General features: G+C 31.5%; 1 protein-coding gene across 3 annotated transcripts in view; it reads left to right on the top strand.

The window, feature by feature from the left end:
* The first annotated feature begins 722 nt into the window (after positions 1-722).
* The window catches only part of LOC126978529 (carnitine O-palmitoyltransferase 1, liver isoform), a 62,664-nt gene continuing 40,266 nt past the window's right edge, over positions 723-23,120 (top strand). The window contains exons 1-6 of one of the 3 annotated variants that reach the window (XM_050827443.1): positions 723-742; positions 11,958-12,111; positions 12,248-12,384; positions 13,777-13,885; positions 16,694-16,861; positions 17,578-17,705. In XM_050827443.1, coding sequence (XP_050683400.1) covers positions 11,971-12,111; positions 12,248-12,384; positions 13,777-13,885; positions 16,694-16,861; positions 17,578-17,705 — 683 coding nt within the window. In that variant the 5' untranslated portion in view covers positions 723-742; positions 11,958-11,970. The other 2 variants (XM_050827439.1, XM_050827442.1) reach the window with 2 other exon arrangements.

The raw sequence follows: 23,120 nt of genomic DNA on the forward strand, positions 1-23,120 counted from the left end.
TACAGGGCAACTTTTTCGACTTTTGAAAATCAGAAGAAAATATTGCGGAGTTTTAGAGTATCCTCATTCTACGTATTAGCCAGACTCTAAGCTCTAAACATGGCGGCGCCGAGTAATCAGACTAAATTCGAAAGCGAACAGCTGCCTTAAACTTTTATTATTCTATTTCGCCCATCTCCGATTTTTAGTGATAAAAGCCACCATTGAAATCATTGCATATTTCATACAATCGCTAATATCGCTATTTTATTAGATTCTAGAAAAACTAAACTCATAACCCCTTATTCATAATAGTCTACTAACTTAAAGCATTGCTAATTCTCAAAGCGGCTGTTTAAAGTTAGTGGACCATTTTGAATAAGGGGGTTAGACTCTGGGTTCAATAGTCAAAACTCAAACAAACGCACAACCAAAGTCAAGTACCAACACTTACAATGTCTCTGCTTTGCCACTTGCCAGTATTATAATTTATATGTTACAAGCTTACAACAGGTAGTCAGTTAGTCACTACTCAGTACTCACTAGCCTATACTCAGTATCAGTCTCGTTAGAGTAAAAGTCACAGAGTAAAACTCGTAAAAGTGTTCTGTGGTATCATTGGAGTAAAAGTGTTCTGTGGTATTAGTATTCAGTACATAATACATATTATTATACTCTTTGATTCAGTAGCAGTAAGCAGATCCTCAATTTATCGAAAATAGTATTAGACATTAGTATTTAGTACGTTCTCATGAGTGTTTGGGTATTGTAATCTACAGTTTTTTTATAGTATTTGTTCTGTTATCACATGGTTTGCGTGAAATAATTTTATTATGTTATTTTAAGTCATATTTTCGTAAAATTATTTTTACAGTAACCTTAGACCTTTACTTGGCTATTATGATTTATTCGTGTGTCTTAACTCTAACTCTTGTGTACTAGTTTCAAAGCGCTCACACCTGCGATTACAATCATTTGCATTGCTGTGTTGGATTTCGTATTGGTAAGTTTAATTATACAAAATTATAAGTAAGCTTATTGTAGTGATTGATAATTTTTTATATAAAGATAAACCTATCTCACTTGGATCGTAATCATAGTACTTTTTATAAGTATGTAGCGAGTTTTTTCGTAAATTGTTCACGACGTATAATGTAGGCTAGGCATGCAATACGAAACTCAACATTTGAATAAATCTGGTTTCTAACATTTGGAGATTGGACTTTGACACCTGCCTACATGATACTAACGTAACTATTAACTGTTTCCATTAACAGCGATACTACAAGTAAACACTACGCATTCACGAATTGAATTTGAATTAGAATTTATTAGAAATACCTGTGCACCTGGCTAACTGGTTTCACACAACTGCCAACTGGAGGCTAGGGATACAAATTAATAATGTTGATTTAATAAATGGAAATATTTTTAAGATACAACAGAGATATTTAACTACAAATAAAACTTTATCACAAAAAATAATTCCACATATATCTCACTACTATAAAACTCAACTCAAAGAAATAAAACCAAATAATATTTGTCATCCTCTTTTTAGAAAAATTGACAGTCTACATAAAAAATGCCCGTCGGAAAAGGTTGTTTAAGTAAAACAAAATGGCAAGAAACACATTAGCACTCTTTTAAATTATTTAAAGTAGTATATATGTAAAGAGATTCTACAAAATAACTCAAATATCAAAAGCTTAATGCCTTACCTGAGTGAGTCAAAAAAATAAATGTACTTTAATTTATAAAACCAACATTTTTATTGAGTAAAATAGCTGCATCAATCCCCACACACTGTAAATAAATGAAGGTATCAAGTGAACATTTTATTAGATATTATAAAGGTATATCTAAAACTATATATATTTTATAACTTTTATTTTAAAAACATTAATAATTAATAACAATCTCCAAATTCGATTTTGCAATACACAAAATATACTCTGAAAACAGCTCAAAATAATTATATTGAGAACATCACAATAACAATTAAATTAACTTTAAACAATACTACTTATTGTATATTCCCACCTGGGCTGTTGCAGGTAAATGTACATGAGTTGAGGTTAAGGTGAGGTCAAGTGCAGAGCAGGGAACTCACATTACAGCTAGTTGCAGACATGTTTTAAGTTTATATTCATAGTTAGTCACTTAGTTATTTAAAATAAAATCAATCTTTTAGCTATAAAAACATAAGTATGCATATTTAAAACATTTAATTTTTATAATAGGATAAAAATATACCTTTCATGACATTTAATTGATGTACTTAATAACAAATACACCTGTGTCAACGGTATATTGTCAAGGGCATAACTATACTAAAGAGAGTACGACCCAGAAAGTGTTGTTCTTTGGTGTCAATTCCCAATATCATTAAATGAGATAAAATATATTAAAGTCCTAAATTTTACCCTTGTGGAAGTCTACAAGGATCATCTCCCAGGTCAGAATGATAACCTGCTAAAACTATGTGATCTATACAACTAAGACTCCATCCATTGTAGGTGATCACCACCAATTCCAAGTTGTTTAATTTGTTAATAGTTTAAGATATTTTTCATACCACTCTGTAAGTGATTAGTAAAAACTGTATTGTTGCTATCATATGGGGTATGCTGTTTTTGCAACTATACCCCTCAATTGGGACTATTTTTCGGGCAGTGTTGGCTAGTACTCCAAGCAGCCCACCCCTTCCAGAAGTTCAGATCATAGGATGTTGGCAGACTTCTCATAGAAACTTCATATTTTCTAAGATTTTTATTCTGTTGTAGTTGCACCAGTTATAGGTAACTAGTAGTATAAAATTATTTTTGAAACTATACAATGTATATTGATTGTCTGTTACATTATTAATTTATGATACATTATAAGATTTCACTCTTTACATAGTAGTAAATCATTACTTTGTATTCTTGTGGCAATATTTATCATGGTGTGTTCAAAACCATTATTTTTATGACACATTCATTCTCTTAAGTGTACATTTGAAACCATTATACATAGTTGATTGGACTTGAAGTTGATACAATATATTTTTTTTATGGTAAAGGAGGAAAACTAGTGTACAGATCAGGATGGTAAGTGGTTACTTGTACATTATATTTTTTCATTAAATGTGGTGGTTACCACAGCACATACTATCTTGTAACACAAGACGAGTCACATGAGTGTCTTTAGGTTGCTGCCTTTTTGGAAGACATGTAGGTCCAATTATGAAATATCTTATAGAAAAACCTTATAACAATAGATAGGATTATTAAATGATTACAAATCTTGCTTACAGGATTTAAGCTCTTAATTCAATGATGTTCTATACATATGGCCATATCATTTGCAGTCTGATAACGGAACAGCAAAAGTGTGCTTAAAGACAATGTAAGCACATATTTCCCCTTAGTTGTGTGTCAACTGTGTGTCAATCAACAAGCCTAAGTGTGTTATAAAAAGTGCTTAAATAATAATATATTAAAGACTCAAAAAAAAGATGGTGTGACTTATCATATGTAAGGTTATTTAATTTATATAGGATTGATATGCAAAAAGTAGAAGTAATTTAATAAAAACGAATATTTTTTCATTAAATATGGTACAATTATTGACAAGTCCCCAGACAAGACCCACCTACTTGTCAGAATGGGACAGATGAAAGGACAAAGTCAGAAATGAAAACAATAGAGTTGCTCTTTTTAACGGACTTCAAAAAATGAGGAGGCTCTCAATGCGTCGGTATGTTTTTTTATGTTTGTTACCTCAGAACTTTCAAATGGGTGAGCCGATTTTGATAGTTATTTTTGTGGCAATCATGAGAAAACCATAAAAGTCTAAAATTTTGTATAATTATGTGCGCAACAAATTTACAAATAACTCATAAAATCAGAAATCGGTTGGTGCTATAGCCAATATTATAAATAGCGATAATTCTTTTTTATTGGAAAGGATATACTTCAAAGATCAAGAAGACAAATCCATGACAAAGTAACGGAACTCTTCAATTCTTAGGATCAACGATACTAGGCCGATTTTTTATGCTATCTGGATATTTAAGTCATCTACCGTAACGTCGTTATATCGGTTAAGTAATTGTCGTAGTAAAATATGATGATCATTGGAATTCCTTAACGACTTACAGCAAGGATGTTATTTGTGGCAGAATTTCTAACTGTCTGTAATAATTTTGCAATACGCATACGTTCATTGCTGCATTACAGAATTTAGTAGATCTACAAAATATAATAACAACCGACTTCAAAAATACTATTCCAGAACAATAGATATAATATGTTTAAACTAATAAAAAAGTTTAAACTAATTGCTTATTTTTATACAATCTAATAAATTAATCTAATTCTAGTAACGATTATTGTAATTTTTGGAGTCGGTGTCAGCCAATGTAGGTTTGTAACTACATACATAGTTTATAGGTGAGATGTGCTTGAGTCACACACGCGACGTGAGAAGGCAAGAGGCGAGAGCGGGGCCGCGGTGGGAGGACACCGAGCCAAAAATAACAATAATCGTTTCTAGAATTAGATTTTTAACTATATTGTATAAAAATACGCAATTATTTTTATACTTTTTAGTGCATATTATGTCTGTGGTTTATGAATAGTGTTTTTGAAGTCGGTTGTTATTTGTATATTTTTTTTAATGGCCTAGTGAACATTGATTAGCAATATTGTATTTTGTGTAATGTGAACGGCTTACAAGAACGTGAACATACTAGTGCTATTTACACGTTATCACGAAATAATCGTTACTTAATGATAATCGATACGTATTTCCATCGCCAATAAGTAAATACTAATATTTTTCAGCTTTCCCGTACACGAGATAATGAAAGGGAATTGGTGCCAGGTGGTAGTAAGAGTGAGATTTGGAGGAATTTACAAACCAAATAAGCATATTTATATTTCACCCCTAAAGTATTTAAGTTTTTTCGATTTAACCACATTTGAAATTTGACATAACCTTTGATACAAATATATGTTGATGTCCGCTTACACTACATATACTAAAAACATACCCTGGAAAAGATATCTAAGTCTAAAAGACAAATTTTATTTAATTCAATAAACCTAAATTTAAATAACCAGTTTAACAAATTTTTTTATGAGAATAAAAATATTATATTTGAGTATTAGTTTCTCTCGTTAAAGGTTACCTTAACTTATTAAATTCAAATCCCTTTAGAACTTAAAGATGCAACAAATATAAACACAAGCAAATAAATAAACATACAAACTTCTCATTTTATAATATGAAAGTGATTTTTTATTAAAAACTTAAAAAACCTCCGACTGAACAGATAGATAGAAGGAAAATAGGGACAGACTGATGAACGTAAAACTTATAGCGACTCTCTCTTTGGTCTGAGTTTAAAAAAAATACCTAACTGCTACTCCACTGATGTCACTGTCCAAATCGGGTTCTAAATTCAAAATACACAGCTGAAACTAAATTGTGTTCTCATTGCTGCCGGTTGAAATATTATTTTTAAAAAAATCTGGAGTAAACACAGAAATGTATACATATAGCAGTCGAAGCTTATTATGGTGTAATTTGTGGCATGTGCTATATTTCGGCTTTGATTTTGTATGAGGTGCATTGCATATATGTATAGAACGTCATTATTTTAATTATTACTACTAGTGAAAATATTCTATTAAATAATTAATTATATGCAAATTAAAACAAAAGTGGAGCTATATTTTAAGTAAGTCAATGCAAGCTTATAGGGGTGTCATGTGTTGGTGCATGAAATGAAATTTTATTTGCAGGAAACATTGTACTTAAGATGTTAACATAAAATTATTGATAATCCCATATGTTTCGTCAAATGACATGCAAAATATGTTACAAAATTGTCTAAACAGTACTGTTATACCGAAACATGTCGGATTTCACAATGCTTATCATAAACATTTATAAAATTAAAATTTTAAGATATTATAATATGAGACGTAAATAACTTAATAATTCATTTAGTACCTATGTATAATATTAACAAATGTCATAAAAGTATATTAATTTACATATATTATTATCAAATAGACTAATTCATTTTGTATTGAAAAATTCATTTAAACTATAGAAGCTTATTTATTAACCACTGATGCAGTCTTCTTTTAAAAACTTTGAAAGGTAAATCTTTAAATTCATTGGGCAATTTATTATATATTTTCACAGACATGCTATAACAATTTCTACTAAAAGATGCAGTTCTACAGAAGGGCAATATAAGTTTCTTTGGATACCTTGTGTTTAAAACCTGTTTTTTTTTTTGTATAGAAATCACACATATGTTTTTGAACAAATAGGCTTATCTCATAAATGTATAGGCATGGCAGCGATAGAATTTTAAATTTTTTAAATAGCGGTCAACAAGAATCTAGGGGGCTGGATCCACAAACCGCCCTGATACACTTTTTCTGTCCAATAAATAAATGCCCTATCCTCACTGATTTGCCCCATATGACCAACCCATATCTTAAAGCTGAAACCACGAATGCATGATATGCCATAAGCGCTGTTTTTTCGCCTATTGTTTTTGATACGCGTTTGAGGACAAATACATGTTGGTTAATTTTTTTGCTAATTTTGTCAACATGTGACTTGAAGGACAAGTTACTGTCTAAAGTAATACCAAGAAAATTTACAAGTTGTGCTTCTTTAATATTCTCATTATGATAATTAACATTAATATCTTTTCCTTTCCCATTCTTATTATACTGCATATACATTGTTTTTTTTTTTTTTATATTTACAGTCAGGTTATTTTCATTAAGCCATTCAATTGTGTCCTTTATTGTTTTATTAATTTCTATATCATATGTCAATTCATTGTTACATTTAATTACAATAGAGATGTCATCAGCAAAAAGTGTAATGCTAGGTAAGTCATTTATGTATATTATGAATAGAAGTGGACCCAATATACTTCCTTGTGGTACACCTTTTGTTTTGAGTCTAAGTTCTGATCGATAAGGTATTCTTGTTTGTTATTTAATTTTGCAATTTCAACGTATTGAGTGCGGTTTGAAAGATAACTTTTAAGCCAGTCATTTGCTAGACCTCAAATACCATATTGAGCACATTTATCTAATAGTTTTTCATGACAAACATTGACAAAAGCTTTGCTCATATTAAAAAATACTGATGTTACTGGAGTTTTTGTGTCCATGCATTCCGATATTTCTTTTATTAGCGAAAAACACGCTAAAGTTGTTGATTTTCCTTTTTGGAAACCATTTTCACTCTCCAAAATGATATTATTTTTTGTTAAAAAAGATGTTAATCGCTTGTGCAGTATCTTTTTAAAATTTTTTAAGATAATAGGAATGAGTGTGATTGGTCGATAGTTGTTAACATCCTTTTTATCTCCCGCTTTAAGTAAAGGTGTTACTTCTTTTTCAATTTGATGAGAACTTACCTTCTTCAAAAGATAGATTTATTAAGTAGGCTAGGACTGGAGCTAGTTCCTTTGCACATTCCTTTATTACCTTTGTTGCTATTTCATCACAGCCCGTGGAATTTGAATTATTAAGTGACTTAATAACGGTTATTATCTCCATTTCATCAGGCATTAAGAAAATATTTGAATTGTTATGCTTTAATTTATATGCAGGTTTTTTATTTTTTACATTTTGACTTTTTATGACTGTATTTATAAAATAATTATTAAAAATAGTAACAATCTGAGTTGGATTATTTATAATTTTATTTTCATAATTAATTTCATCAATACTTCCTACATTAGAGTTAGTTTTATTTTTAATCACATTCCACAACGCTTTGCATTTATTTTTCGAGTAAAGTATATATTTGTTGTTACTACTTCTCTGAGCAAGGTCTATACACTTGTTGAGAATCTTTGAATAATTATTAAATTTGTTTTTGTTTGCAGGTATTTTATTCTTATAATATTGATACCTTAATTTTCTTTTTGTTGCACATGTTTTTTTTATACCTCTGGACAACCATTTTATTTTTGACTTTGAAATATTAATTTTATACTTAAGAAGAGGAAAACATAATTTATAAAATATGATTAATGTATTGTAAAATTCATCATAAGATTCGTCCAATTTTTGAGCTTCATTCATGTCTATCCAGTTAAGACTTTTTATACAGTCCTTAAATTTGTTTATGTTTTGATTACATAAATCTCTTTTGAAAATTAACTTATACGACGGTGTTAAATTATTTATTTTTGTCGGTACTACTAAGAATTGTGCTGTGTCATGATCCGACAGGCCTAACTGACGAATCTTCCCTGTGGCATTTTCTAGATTTTTGCCTAGTAGGTTCAATAATTTGATTAAAAAATTATAATTTCGCAATAAATTAGTAAACTCTAGATTCGTTTTAGTATTTTTTAGAGTATCGATATTAAAATCACCAACAATCACAATATTACTGTAGGTCTCCCAATATCTTAATTTGTGTAAAAGTAAATCAAGCATATTCGAAAATTCAGCAACGTTCGAATTCGGCGTCCTGTATAGACATATAACAATTAATTTGTGCTTTGGTATTCTTAAACCACAACATTCGAAAGAATATTCTGCACATAGCTCATCCATGACATCCAATTTTACAGCCTCAATATAGTCTCTGACTAGAATACAGACCCCACCACGCTTTTGCTTAGGTCTACAAAAAGCAGATACCATTGTATATCCATTCAACTTAATATTAGATCTGTTTTCTGCATTCACGAATGTTTCTGATAAGTTCAGTTAGAGATATGTTAAGTAGATCCTTTTTACTTAAAACGCTTGCTATATTCTGATGCATTATATTAAGATAAAATTTGGACTCGAAAAAATGAATCGCTTTTGAGATCATTATTTTGTTCTTTACTTTTTAGTTTGAAATAATATGGTATAGTACCTTTTATTATTTTACTATTCGTGATAGTTTTGGCAGGCTGCGTTATATATATTTGAGCTTGATGTTGACTGCCTTTCGCACCACGTCCCATGATAATTTTACTACCGGGTACTAAATATTTTTGCCTATAATACATTGAGTCGATAAGCTTATTTATTCTATAACAAAAATCATGAATGAAGTGTTTCTTGCCAGGGTACGACTTTGCTAAAGTCAATTATGTACAATTATTATAATTTTTACAAGTCAATTCCAATAAATTATTCGGTTTTCTTTCATTAATGTGTTAATTTTGCAGTACACTGGTTACAATAACTGTTGCTTTACTATGACGCTCTAAGAAAAAACCAAGTTCCATTATAATTTTGTAAGGATTTCTATACTGTTCGCCCAAACACAAAATTATTTTATCATTATGATTAAATTCAGTATTATTAAAGGTTGCAACTAGTTCATCGCACGTTGCATGAGGTTTAACGAAAGAAAATATTTGATAGTTTTCGTATTTAGTATTCTGACGTGATTGGATAAGGGATCTTGCTAAATTTACACATTGTTGTCCGCCAAGTATCATAATTCGCATTTTGTCTGAATTCTCTTTTGAATTTTCAGGTTTGGTGTCCGTGTCACTAATCGATAAAGGATTTATTTCTTCTTCCCTTATTTTGAAGGTTTCTCCCTGTGTACTTGTAGTTGGCGTAGGGACGCATCCCTCACTTGAACATACTGCTGTCTTCTCATAATTTTTTTCTAAACAAATGCAGGATGACTCCGATTTTTGTACGAACTCCTTAGTAATTGAATTAGTGGGTATCTCCGATTCTTGATTTGTTTCAGTATAACTCGAATCTAATTGTAAGGTTTGAGCTAATTCCAATAATCTAGGATTATTCCTATTTAAAAAAAAAAGTGTTTATAGGGCTATTGTTTCTTGGACTAAGACACACTTTTTTAAGGACTTCTATTTTAATTTCTCTGTTCCGTTATTAGTTTCTTCAATTCATTAAATTCTCCTGATAGTGTGAAAATCTCCGTATGTGCACTATTTAGCTGCATGTTAAGACTTGTGATTTCTTCTTTTAAATCAATAATTTCTTCTTGTGTAACTATTGTAGACAAGTCTGGCAGGCTTCTTGCTATTTCCGAACATAATGAACATTGACTCGTCTTGTTCTAGACAAAATGAAGTGTGAAATTTGGGTTTTTTTTCTCAGAGTAATGTTATTAGTCTCCATAGTTTGTAAAATCTAAAGTTCTACTGTACCACGAGGTTAATTAAATAATAATAATTAAAATACTCGACATAAGAATACTCATAAAAAAAAAGCTAATGTCGAAATGGCACCGTGGATAGAACCCTCGACGTTCCGCCGAATCAGTCCACCCCACTACACAATACTCCAACGCTGCTATGATCTAACTTGCGAATTTATTAGTCTATTACCACTAGTTAAATTGTCTTCAATGTCAAGCATACACTGGAGACAAGCTCATCCGGCAATCAGCTGGTTCACACAAATGATTTATTGTTTTGTATATATAATATTTATTATTGGTGAATTATTATATTTATCAAAGTTTTTAATGAATTCAAATGTTCACTTTCTTGTAAAACATATATTACTATATTTTGTTTGAACTCACGAATTTTAAAAGTTGAATTCCTTAGTATGCATGTACAGCACAAATTTAATTACATTAATTCACACTTTACCTGACTATTTATAGTCAGATAAAAATTGCACATAAATTTAAGATAATACGAAAATAATTATTTTATTTATTTAATTATGTCGGCGAGGTTTCTCGTAGGTAACTCGCGTCGGAACCTATATAGGTACTTAAATAAATAATCTATATTATTTTCACTACAAAAAATACAAAAATATTTATCTTTTATTCTCCTTCAATCAGCTGGCGGTAATGTTACGTTAGGTATATTTCAACAAATCACTTAGCGTTGAAGATGATGGAATAGTTCCGACCACAACATCACAAAATTTTAACTGCACTTTTTACTTTATTTAAATTTTAAAGATTATTAAGTTTTGCCAACAATATATATGTTTTATTGGAGTGGAAAACTCGCTTAGCGCCCGCTGATCTGCATATACTGTACTTGATAACTCTTTTGGTTTTTTTATTAATTTACTTTAATTTTTTTACTTACTCTTGTCAGTCATTGAATATATTATATCTATTGACATTTTTATCACTACATAAATTGTAATTAATAGTACATTACGATACAAGAGCGCAAAGTAGGTCGTGCAGGATGACCTACGTGCGCACATATTTCAAACATTCCCGCACGCTCGTGTCAACGTGTGGTAAAGTGGTATTTTGCGCATGCATTTGCGTTAAAATAATTATAGTGGTGGAACTTTGCGCAACTTAATAGGAAAAATAGTATACGATTCTCGTGCGAGCTCATGCGGGAACGACCTACTTTGCGCACTTGTATCGTAATGTACTATATACTAGCTGACCCAGCAAATGTGGTATTGCCATATAAAGTAATAAAAATAAATTCAAAAATTTAAAATTTTGGAGTATATAAAAGATGGCACCTGATTCGCAGACGTACCAAATATAACGTACAAAATTTATCGTACTACAATAGTTATAATAATCGATTGCAATCTTACATCCCTATTGCGGAGCTATGGATGGAACAGAATAATATAAAAATAGATCGTAGGAGGGTGAAAATTTGAAGTAGTATGTATTTTTTAATGCTGAATCATAATAAAGAAAATTTAAAAAAATTGTCAATAAATTGAAAACGAATATTGGGTGGGTCTCCCTTAATATTTAGTGGTATGATATGAATAGATGTTGGCCTATTCTCAGACCTACCAAATATGCACTCAAAATTTCATACAAATTGTTTAAGCCGTTTTGGAGGAGTTTTGTAACAAACACCGGGACACAAGAATTATATATATTAGATATGTGTCCTAGAAACAAAGCAATTGGAAGTTCATTCCATAGTTTGGTTATATGTTGAAGAACATTACATTTCCAATATGTTTAAATGTTATAATTGCTGATTGACACATTTCATGCAGGATTTGTCTCAAGATGGCTGAAGCTCATTCTGCAGTGGCATTTTCATTTGCTATCACTCATGATGGCTGGGATGTCAATTTTGATAGAGAGGTTCTATATTTGGTCTGGGAGTCAGGTATCAGATCCTGGAAGAAGCGCTTAGCAAGATTCAGGGTATGTTATAATATAAGCATATATTACTTTTTTGATATCTTAAACAAAAGACTTCAACAAATGTTTGTGCTTTAAATATTATTTGTTGACAAAATAATGTTACTGGAGCTGTATAGTGGTTTTAATTTGTTTATAGAATAGCATTCACAATGGTGTGTATCCAGGACATCTCCAGTCCTTGTATGTTCTGTGGACATTACTAGTAGTGACACATTTTGCTGGCTTCGATATACCGTTTGGACTTGTACAAAAGGCTTTATCAATTTTACCTGGGTAAGATATATCACTACTCTAACACCAGCAATACTCTTTAGCATGGCTTCACACAGCAATACTCTTTAGCATGGCTTCACACAGCATAACAGGCCTAGAAGAGACATTTCTATCATTAATATATTTTTTAAATTTATAAAATTCATACATGTATAGATACCAATTAAATCAGTTAATCATACTGATTGCACACATAAGTATCAAAACAGTATAAATACAAATATTTAGGTTTGGTCTGTGCCTATGTCCTTTTATAGCTCAAGAATAGCCTAACCAATCTGAAAAAGATGGTGTTAGTAAAAGTTCTAATGCATCTACAGTTTGTTGTAATTGTATAATATACCTAGTCTTGCCATAAATACTGAAACAAAGAAAAAAATCCATTGCAAAGAACATTTATTACTTTTACAGTGTGATAGTTTAATACAAAAAATATAATTAAAATATAAAAAGCTTGTTCGAAGTCAGCCAATGGAGACCGGCTGCAATACTGTCCTTTAGGCCTGTATGTTGAGGCCAGTTATCAATAGAAGCACGCACCTTCCCATGGGAAAATTCTTCACTGCTAATCGTACGGATTGTTTTAAGGACTCATTCAAATATCAAATTATCATGGCGTTTAGAGTAAGCTGGACTCTCTAAAACTGGGACTAGACGATGGCCTGTCTTCAACTCGGATGAAGTCCAAAACGTTCGTTTCCAACCAAGACTGCGTAGACCGAGCTTTATGACCAGACGCCGAGTCTTGTCAAACCATCACTGAAGTCGGATAAATCTAATTAAATTCTTTTGCTTTCGGACAGGATTTCTCCGAATTCTTTCTCTTACTACTTTGACCACCTTTTTCGTACGAACACTACGTGGACGGCCAGGTCTTTTTGTGTCGCAAACAGAGAAGGTCTCTTTGTACCTATTAATAGTCCGATACACAAACATTTTACGAATATCAAGCGTATGGAGTGTTTTATAAATTGCATTTGGCACCATACTTATAATTATGTAATGCAATCACAGCGATTCGGTTCTCTTTATTACCCCCTCCATTTTAATGTCGCTAAATATTTGTACAATGTATTGGCGCCAAAATGAGAAAACTCAAATGTACTAATTTGTTTATTTTTAACTGTAACAGTATTTATGGCCAGAATAAGTATAAACGTAAGTGTTTAGCTATGTTATGTAAAAAATTCGTTTGCAACGATTTTATGTGACGTCATAATATGAAGATTACTACGTGCAATTTTTTCAGTAAAAATTTGAGAAAATACTGGGTTTCGTATAGGTACTATTGGTAACACACCCATGACAAGCGCTAAAATTATTATTTTAATTACTACTAAATATTTTTATTTATTTCAAATAATATATTATATGTTCATCATACTGTTTTAGCAACTCAACAATGTGGCAAATTATCGCATGTCTGTTGGCAGCCCTGACAATGTGGTTATCAGTTATATTTCTAATGCGCTATTTACTTAAACTACTGCTTATGTACAAGGTGAGTACATAGTACTAATTTACTTGTTTATTTTTATAATACATTGCTGCTATAAAATCGTCGCTGTTTTTAATAATATAATAGGGGTTAAAGTATGAAGTTGCCGTTTTATTGTAATAGGTACTTCGAATTGCCCTAGAACCTTCATGGTTTGAAATTTTCGAGTGAATTTCTTTTCACATGGTACCTATGCAGTTCTTCTTTTAAAATATGTGCAATATTCGATAATCGATTTTCAGATGTTTTTTTTATTCAGCCTTTACAAGAAAATTGGATACTTCGAAAATTCGAGTAATTTTTTAGTACCGGATTGAGTTCCAACGTGGAACTAACGTGGCAGAACAGCTCGCAATATCAATGTTGCGTTTGGAGAGGGAACTGCTAATGAACGCAACGTGCGATTTACGGAAACTTTCGCTTGAACAACGAACCACATGGGAGACCGCCCGCACAGGTGAATTACAATGAATTGAACGAGATGGTGGAAGCCGATCAGAACCAAACTACCCAGGAATTAGCGACATGGGGTTGGACTTAGTATCCCGTAGCACGAATTAGGAGGTAAATAATATTGTAGTTGATAGAGCTTTAGTCCACGATTATAATGATACCACTCATATTACGAGGTAATGCACTGATTTTAAGAAAATAACGAAAACGTCGGCACCGGGAGGCTAAAAACTTTCTAATAACTGTCAATTTTAATGAAAAATAGTCTGGGATAGACTGGACGACTTCATCAAATATAATTTTAATTATTTTTCTTAAATTTCCTATGTTATTTTTTCCGTTTTCCTATAATGTTTATATTTTATTCCGTTTCTATAGTAGTAACGTGAATGTGTTCTATGTTTTACTCGTTTTGAGGTTGTAACATTTTGTCGTTTTTTTCGTGAAAACTGTGTATTACCTTGTAATAAGATTAGCACTATTTAATCGTGGATAATATGTTAGAACAGTTAAAACAACGCACGAGTCGGGCGTAGCGGGCGGCGAGTGCCAGAAACAAATTCTAGGCGTTTTACTCTGTTTCCTCCTTATAAAAAATTCCCAATTCTTAAAAATGCCATAATTGTAGATTAGGTTATAATACTTATAATGCTTTTTTTTATCTGGAACGGTGCATTACATTGTATTAATAGTGGTATCATTATAATCGTGGACTAAAGCTCTAACAATTACTATATGTTTTACCTTGTAATTCGTGCTTACTTAGTATCCAACGTTATCGTAATCCAAGGTTCAACGTTAGTTTACCAAAAATTTTGACTCATTTGCGTCAAATCATTAAAATAAAAAATATGAAAAATAGATGCCTCATAATTTGACTGATCTACAAAAAGAAACGCGTGTTGAAACTTGTGTTGCCTTGTTGAATCGATACAGAAATGAAGGAATATTGGATCGAATTGATATGCGATGAATAGTGGATTCTTTACGATAACCGTATGCGAAAAATTATATGACTGACCCCAGGTCAAACGCCGCAAGTGTGTCTTAAAGCAAAGCTTACCAATTAAATGGTAACTGTTTGGTGGTCTCAGCACGGTGTTATTTACTATAGCTTCCGTGCTCAACTCCGAAAAATAATAGCAAAACTAGCACTGAAACAGCCTGGCAGCCGGACTCATGAATCGATCTTCATCATTATTGCTCCGTGATAACGTGAGACCTCATACAGCATAAGAAACCGTTTTTACTCTACAGGAACTGCAATTAGAAACTTTTCGTCATTCTCCGTATTCGCCAGACCTTGCTCCAACGGGCTACTTTTTTTTTCGTGATTTAGACAATTTTCTACGTCAAAAAAGTTTTCTTCTCAGAAGGCAGTACTTACAAAATGCTTTCACACAGTTTGTCGAATGTAGGTCACCACAGTTCTATCGCAAAGACATAAATGATCTTCCTATTAGATGACAGCAATATATAAATAATAATGGTAATTATTTTGATTAAATACATATGTTAAATAAAAAAAAAATCTATTTCTCAGTACAAATCGTCAATTTCACACTTTAACCCCTAATATAATTGGCAACAAACAGTGATACTGATACAATTACAAGAATTTTGTTTTACTCTAGAGAATGCATACAATGTGGAATATTACAATATTGAATTATTTATAAGCTAAACATGGTTAACTCTCATTAGTAGTCTTATTAAAAATATGTGTAAGTTTCAAAGATATTAACTTTTTTTTGAATCAACAAATCTAAATCGGATATCTGTTTATTGTAATAATAGATAATACTACTGAGATATAACACTATTGAGAAAGAAAGTTTTGTGTATGTGTTATCTGCGCTTGTCATGAAGGGAATATTTGAAATCAAATGAGAACAATCGATGTTATTGTTAATTCTTTATGTATATATAAGTATAATAAGGATGACATATTTATTAAAGGAATCTACTATTATGTTACCTGTCACAAAAGTAAAGAATTAATAATGTTTGGGAGTTAAAGGGTTTCCGTGTTTTTGTAATAAATCCTTAGTTACGAAAGGCCCTTGTGGTGATTAAAATTGAGCTTATAATCCATCATTCTGCCTAAATATCAAATGAAAGATGTCTTCTCTACGGATTATTAATAATGAGAAAAGCAAGGCCCCCAAATTAGATTCCTAAGGAAACAATTAGGAATCCTGAGCAAGAAACTCTTTGGGATTTGGGTAACTCACGTGAAATTAGAGCTTTTTTCCAAATAAGGGACAAGTAAGCAAGGAGAGTCAATAGTTATAATACAAAGAGACTAATCTGTTTGTGTTTGTTGGAGCTGTTGGTTGTATATTGTTGGTGTGCCAGGGCTGGATGTACGAATCGCGAGCTCCTGGCAAGCGGGTGTCCGTCAAGACAATGCTGTGGATATCCGTAGTGAAGGTGCTGTCGGGGTGGAACAAGCCCAAGTTGTACAGCTTCCAAGGTTCGCTGCCGAGGCTGCCCTTGCCCTCGGTCAAGGACACAATGACAAGGGTAGGTTCTGTTTCATTAACTCCTAGACAAGTGAGCATTTATATATTTTGTACAATTAAGAACAACTGAAGAGGTTCTCTTCGTACGAGTAATATCATAGGTATTATATAAAATATACTTTATTATTTCCGACTTATATTTATAAATGATAATCAGTGATAATTCTACAAATATCTAATTTTGATAATTTTGTACTAATTAGTGTAATCAGTCTAATGTAGGTTCAATCAATCTAATCTAGGTAGATATTGTATAGAAATATTTAAGTAAGAGGTGTGAGTGTGTAATCATGTGAATACATTTAGCCAAAATTACTCTTATGATATATTGTCACTGCATTCAATTTCATCTATTCTTCTGAGTTTGTTACTATTAAAGGAAGTCTTTTTTGGACTCTGCTATTGCGTATTTCAACGGTGGCTTCCATCAAGTCAATCTACCTAATGAAATAAAAAAAACACATTTGTCGAATATATTAAGTACAGATACCCAGTGCTCCATATTTTAACCTTATCCAATTCGATATGCTAATCGAGCAATTATAAGTGTCCTGTCCATATTTGTTTAATAGTAGTTTGTTTTGAATAGTCCAATAGTCCAAAAAATAGTCCAATTTAAATATAAATTACAAAGTAATAATGCAACAGTATCTAGTCACGTTAGCACACTTGTACACATAGTACAGAATGTTTTGATGCAATTTAATGATCTTTCAGTATCTATTGAGCGTACGTCCACTTCTTGACAACGGTGACGGAAAGTACCGCCGAGTTGAGCAGCTGGCCAAGGAGTTCGAGACCGGCATTGCGGTCAAACTGCAGAGATACCTGGTGCTCAAGTCCTGGTGAGTTCCGCTGCTTCCTTCGTATGGTTCTTATAATAGGTGATTGTCGTTGTTAGTAAAAACCTTTTCTGTAAAGCAATATTAAGTTAACTGATCTTCAATATTTTGATGATAATCAGTTGCAGGGTGTATTCAACAAGCCTGTATATTCACGATACTGATGATGATCTATTGGAAAGTTCTTATTACTAACTGTTCTGCCAACGGGCAGCGCTTCATGGACAAGCTATTTTTAAGTATTCTTCTGTACCATACGGGCCATTATGGATGATGTGGTGCGCCAATATTTCGAGTGTCCTCGGACTATTTTAATGATGTTCATACAACAAAGGAACATCTTGATAAAACCTTTAACATTACCGATGTATGAGTTGTTTCTTGTTTTTCGTCTTGTTTCTGAATACAACTAACTACCACTACTTCGGAAACTCTTGTCAACCCACCCATGGCATTCCGTAACGCAAACGATACGCACCCTACACCTCTATGATAGAAGTGAAAAATAAATGTCTACACAGAAGGCTTTCTGCTAATTTAAAAGAATCATACCTATTGGTAACTGAAACATTAATTTCTATAGTAAGTGTTTTTGATGAATGACGTCGGTACATGTGAGGAACTTAATCACTTGCTGTAAATTTTGTCAAAAATAAATGTCTACACAGAAGGCTTTCTGCTAATTTAAAAGAATCATACCTATTGGTAACTGAAACATTAATTTCTATAGTAAGTGTTTTTGATGAATGACGTCGGTACATGTGAGGAACTTAATCACTTGCTGTAAATTTTGTCAAAAATAAATGTCTACACAGAAGGCTTTCTGCTAATTTAAAAGAATCATACCTATTGGTAACTGAAACATTAATTTCTATAGTAAGTGTTTTTGATGAATGACGTCGGTACATGTGAGGAACTTAATCACTTGCTGTAAATTTTGTCAAAAATAAATGTCTACACAGAAGGCTTTCTGCTAATTTAAAAGAATCATACCTATTGGTAACTGAAACATTAATTTCTATAGTAAGTGTTTTTGATGAATGACGTCGGTACATGTGAGGAACTTAATCACTTGCTGTAAATTTTGTCAAAAATAAATGTCTACACAGAAGGCTTTCTGCTAATTTAAAAGAATCATACCTATTGGTAACTGAAACATTAATTTCTATAGTAAGTGTTTTTGATGAATGACGTCGGTACATGTGAGGAACTTAATCACTTGCTGTAAATTTTGTCAAAAATAAATGTCTACACAGAAGGCTTTCTGCTAATTTAAAAGAATCATACCTATTGGTAACTGAAACATTAATTTCTATAGTAAGTGTTTTTGATGAATGACGTCGGTACATGTGAGGAACTTAATCACTTGCTGTAAATTTTGTCAAAAATAAATGTCTACACAGAAGGCTTTCTGCTAATTTAAAAGAATCATACCTATTGGTAACTGAAACATTAATTTCTATAGTAAGTGTTTTTGATGAATGACGTCGGTACATGTGAGGAACTTAATCACTTGCTGTAAATTTTGTCAAAAATAAATGTCTACACAGAAGGCTTTCTGCTAATTTAAAAGAATCATACCTATTGGTAACTGAAACATTAATTTCTATAGTAAGTGTTTTTGATGAATGACGTCGGTACATGTGAGGAACTTAATCACTTGCTGTAAATTTTGTCAAAAATAAATGTCTACACAGAAGGCTTTCTGCTAATTTAAAAGAATCATACCTATTGGTAACTGAAACATTAATTTCTATAGTAAGTGTTTTTGATGAATGACGTCGGTACATGTGAGGAACTTAATCACTTGCTGTAAATTTTGTCAAAAATAAATGTCTACACAGAAGGCTTTCTGCTAATTTAAAAGAATCATACCTATTGGTAACTGAAACATTAATTTCTATAGTAAGTGTTTTTGATGAATGACGTCGGTACATGTGAGGAACTTAATCACTTGCTGTAAATTTTGTCAAAAATAAATGTCTACACAGAAGGCTTTCTGCTAATTTAAAAGAATCATACCTATTGGTAACTGAAACATTAATTTCTATAGTAAGTGTTTTTGATGAATGACGTCGGTACATGTGAGGAACTTAATCACTTGCTGTAAATTTTGTCAAAAATAAATGTCTACACAGAAGGCTTTCTGCTAATTTAAAAGAATCATACCTATTGGTAACTGAAACATTAATTTCTATAGTAAGTGTTTTTGATGAATGACGTCGGTACATGTGAGGAACTTAATCACTTGCTGTAAATTTTGTCAAAAATAAATGTCTACACAGAAGGCTTTCTGCTAATTTAAAAGAATCATACCTATTGGTAACTGAAACATTAATTTCTATAGTAAGTGTTTTTGATGAATGACGTCGGTACATGTGAGGAACTTAATCACTTGCTGTAAATTTTGTCAAAAATAAATGTCTACACAGAAGGCTTTCTGCTAATTTAAAAGAATCATACCTATTGGTAACTGAAACATTAATTTCTATAGTAAGTGTTTTTGATGAATGACGTCGGTACATGTGAGGAACTTAATCACTTGCTGTAAATTTTGTCAAAAATAAATGTCTACACAGAAGGCTTTCTGCTAATTTAAAAGAATCATACCTATTGGTAACTGAAACATTAATTTCTATAGTAAGTGTTTTTGATGAATGACGTCGGTACATGTGAGGAACTTAATCACTTGCTGTAAATTTTGTCAAAAATAAATGTCTACACAGAAGGCTTTCTGCTAATTTAAAAGAATCATACCTATTGGTAACTGAAACATTAATTTCTATAGTAAGTGTTTTTGATGAATGACGTCGGTACATGTGAGGAACTTAATCACTTGCTGTAAATTTTGTCAAAAATAAATGTCTACACAGAAGGCTTTCTGCCAATTTAAAAGAATCATACCTATTGGTAACTGAAACATTAATTTCTATAGTAAGTGTTTTTGATGAATGACGTCGGTACATGTGAGGAACTTAATCACTTGCTGTAAATTTTGTCAAAAATAAATGTCTACACAGAAGGCTTTCTGCTAATTTAAAAGAATCATACCTATTGGTAACTGAAACATTAATTTCTATAGTAAGTGTTTTTGATGAATGACGTCGGTACATGTGAGGAACTTAATCACTTGCTGTAAATTTTGTCAAAAATAAATGTCTACACAGAAGGCTTTCTGCTAATTTAAAAGAATCATACCTATTGGTAACTGAAACATTAATTTCTATAGTAAGTGTTTTTGATGAATGACGTCGGTACATGTGAGGAACTTAATCACTTGCTGTAAATTTTGTCAAAAATAAATGTCTACACAGAAGGCTTTCTGCTAATTTAAAAGAATCATACCTATTGGTAACTGAAACATTAATTTCTATAGTAAGTGTTTTTGATGAATGACGTCGGTACATGTGAGGAACTTAATCACTTGCTGTAAATTTTGTCAAAAATAAATGTCTACACAGAAGGCTTTCTGCTAATTTAAAAGAATCATACCTATTGGTAACTGAAACATTAATTTCTATAGTAAGTGTTTTTGATGAATGACGTCGGTACATGTGAGGAACTTAATCACTTGCTGTAAATTTTGTCAAAAATAAATGTCTACACAGAAGGCTTTCTGCTAATTTAAAAGAATCATACCTATTGGTAACTGAAACATTAATTTCTATAGTAAGTGTTTTTGATGAATGACGTCGGTACATGTGAGGAACTTAATCACTTGCTGTAAATTTTGTCAAAAATAAATGTCTACACAGAAGGCTTTCTGCTAATTTAAAAGAATCATACCTATTGGTAACTGAAACATTAATTTCTATAGTAAGTGTTTTTGATGAATGACGTCGGTACATGTGAGGAACTTAATCACTTGCTGTAAATTTTGTCAAAAATAAATGTCTACACAGAAGGCTTTCTGCCAATTTAAAAGAATCATACCTATTGGTAACTGAAACATTAATTTCTATAGTAAGTGTTTTTGATGAATGACGTCGGTACATGTGAGGAACTTAATCACTTGCTGTAAATTTTGTCAAAAATAAATGTCTACACAGAAGGCTTTCTGCTAATTTAAAAGAATCATACCTATTGGTAACTGAAACATTAATTTCTATAGTAAGTGTTTTTGATGAATGACGTCGGTACATGTGAGGAACTTAATCACTTGCTGTAAATTTTGTCAAAAATAAATGTCTACACAGAAGGCTTTCTGCCAATTTAAAAGAATCATACCTATTGGTAACTGAAACATTAATTTCTATAGTAAGTGTTTTTGATGAATGACGTCGGTACATGTGAGGAACTTAATCACTTGCTGTAAATTTTGTCAAAAATAAATGTCTACACAGAAGGCTTTCTGCTAATTTAAAAGAATCATACCTATTGGTAACTGAAACATTAATTTCTATAGTAAGTGTTTTTGATGAATGACGTCGGTACATGTGAGGAACTTAATCACTTGCTGTAAATTTTGTCAAAAATAAATGTCTACACAGAAGGCTTTCTGCTAATTTAAAAGAATCATACCTATTGGTAACTGAAACATTAATTTCTATAGTAAGTGTTTTTGATGAATGACGTCGGTACATGTGAGGAACTTAATCACTTGCTGTAAATTTTGTCAAAAATAAATGTCTACACAGAAGGCTTTCTGCTAATTTAAAAGAATCATACCTATTGGTAACTGAAACATTAATTTCTATAGTAAGTGTTTTTGATGAATGACGTCGGTACATGTGAGGAACTTAATCACTTGCTGTAAATTTTGTCAAAAATAAATGTCTACACAGAAGGCTTTCTGCTAATTTAAAAGAATCATACCTATTGGTAACTGAAACATTAATTTCTATAGTAAGTGTTTTTGATGAATGACGTCGGTACATGTGAGGAACTTAATCACTTGCTGTAAATTTTGTCAAAAATAAATGTCTACACAGAAGGCTTTCTGCTAATTTAAAAGAATCATACCTATTGGTAACTGAAACATTAATTTCTATAGTAAGTGTTTTTGATGAATGACGTCGGTACATGTGAGGAACTTAATCACTTGCTGTAAATTTTGTCAAAAATAAATGTCTACACAGAAGGCTTTCTGCTAATTTAAAAGAATCATACCTATTGGTAACTGAAACATTAATTTCTATAGTAAGTGTTTTTGATGAATGACGTCGGTACATGTGAGGAACTTAATCACTTGCTGTAAATTTTGTCAAAAATAAATGTCTACACAGAAGGCTTTCTGCTAATTTAAAAGAATCATACCTATTGGTAACTGAAACATTAATTTCTATAGTAAGTGTTTTTGATGAATGACGTCGGTACATGTGAGGAACTTAATCACTTGCTGTAAATTTTGTCAAAAATAAATGTCTACACAGAAGGCTTTCTGCTAATTTAAAAGAATCATACCTATTGGTAACTGAA

This window comes from Leptidea sinapis, chromosome Z (genome assembly GCF_905404315.1).
Source record: "Leptidea sinapis chromosome Z, ilLepSina1.1, whole genome shotgun sequence".
Taxonomy (NCBI): Eukaryota; Metazoa; Arthropoda; class Insecta; order Lepidoptera; family Pieridae; genus Leptidea; species Leptidea sinapis.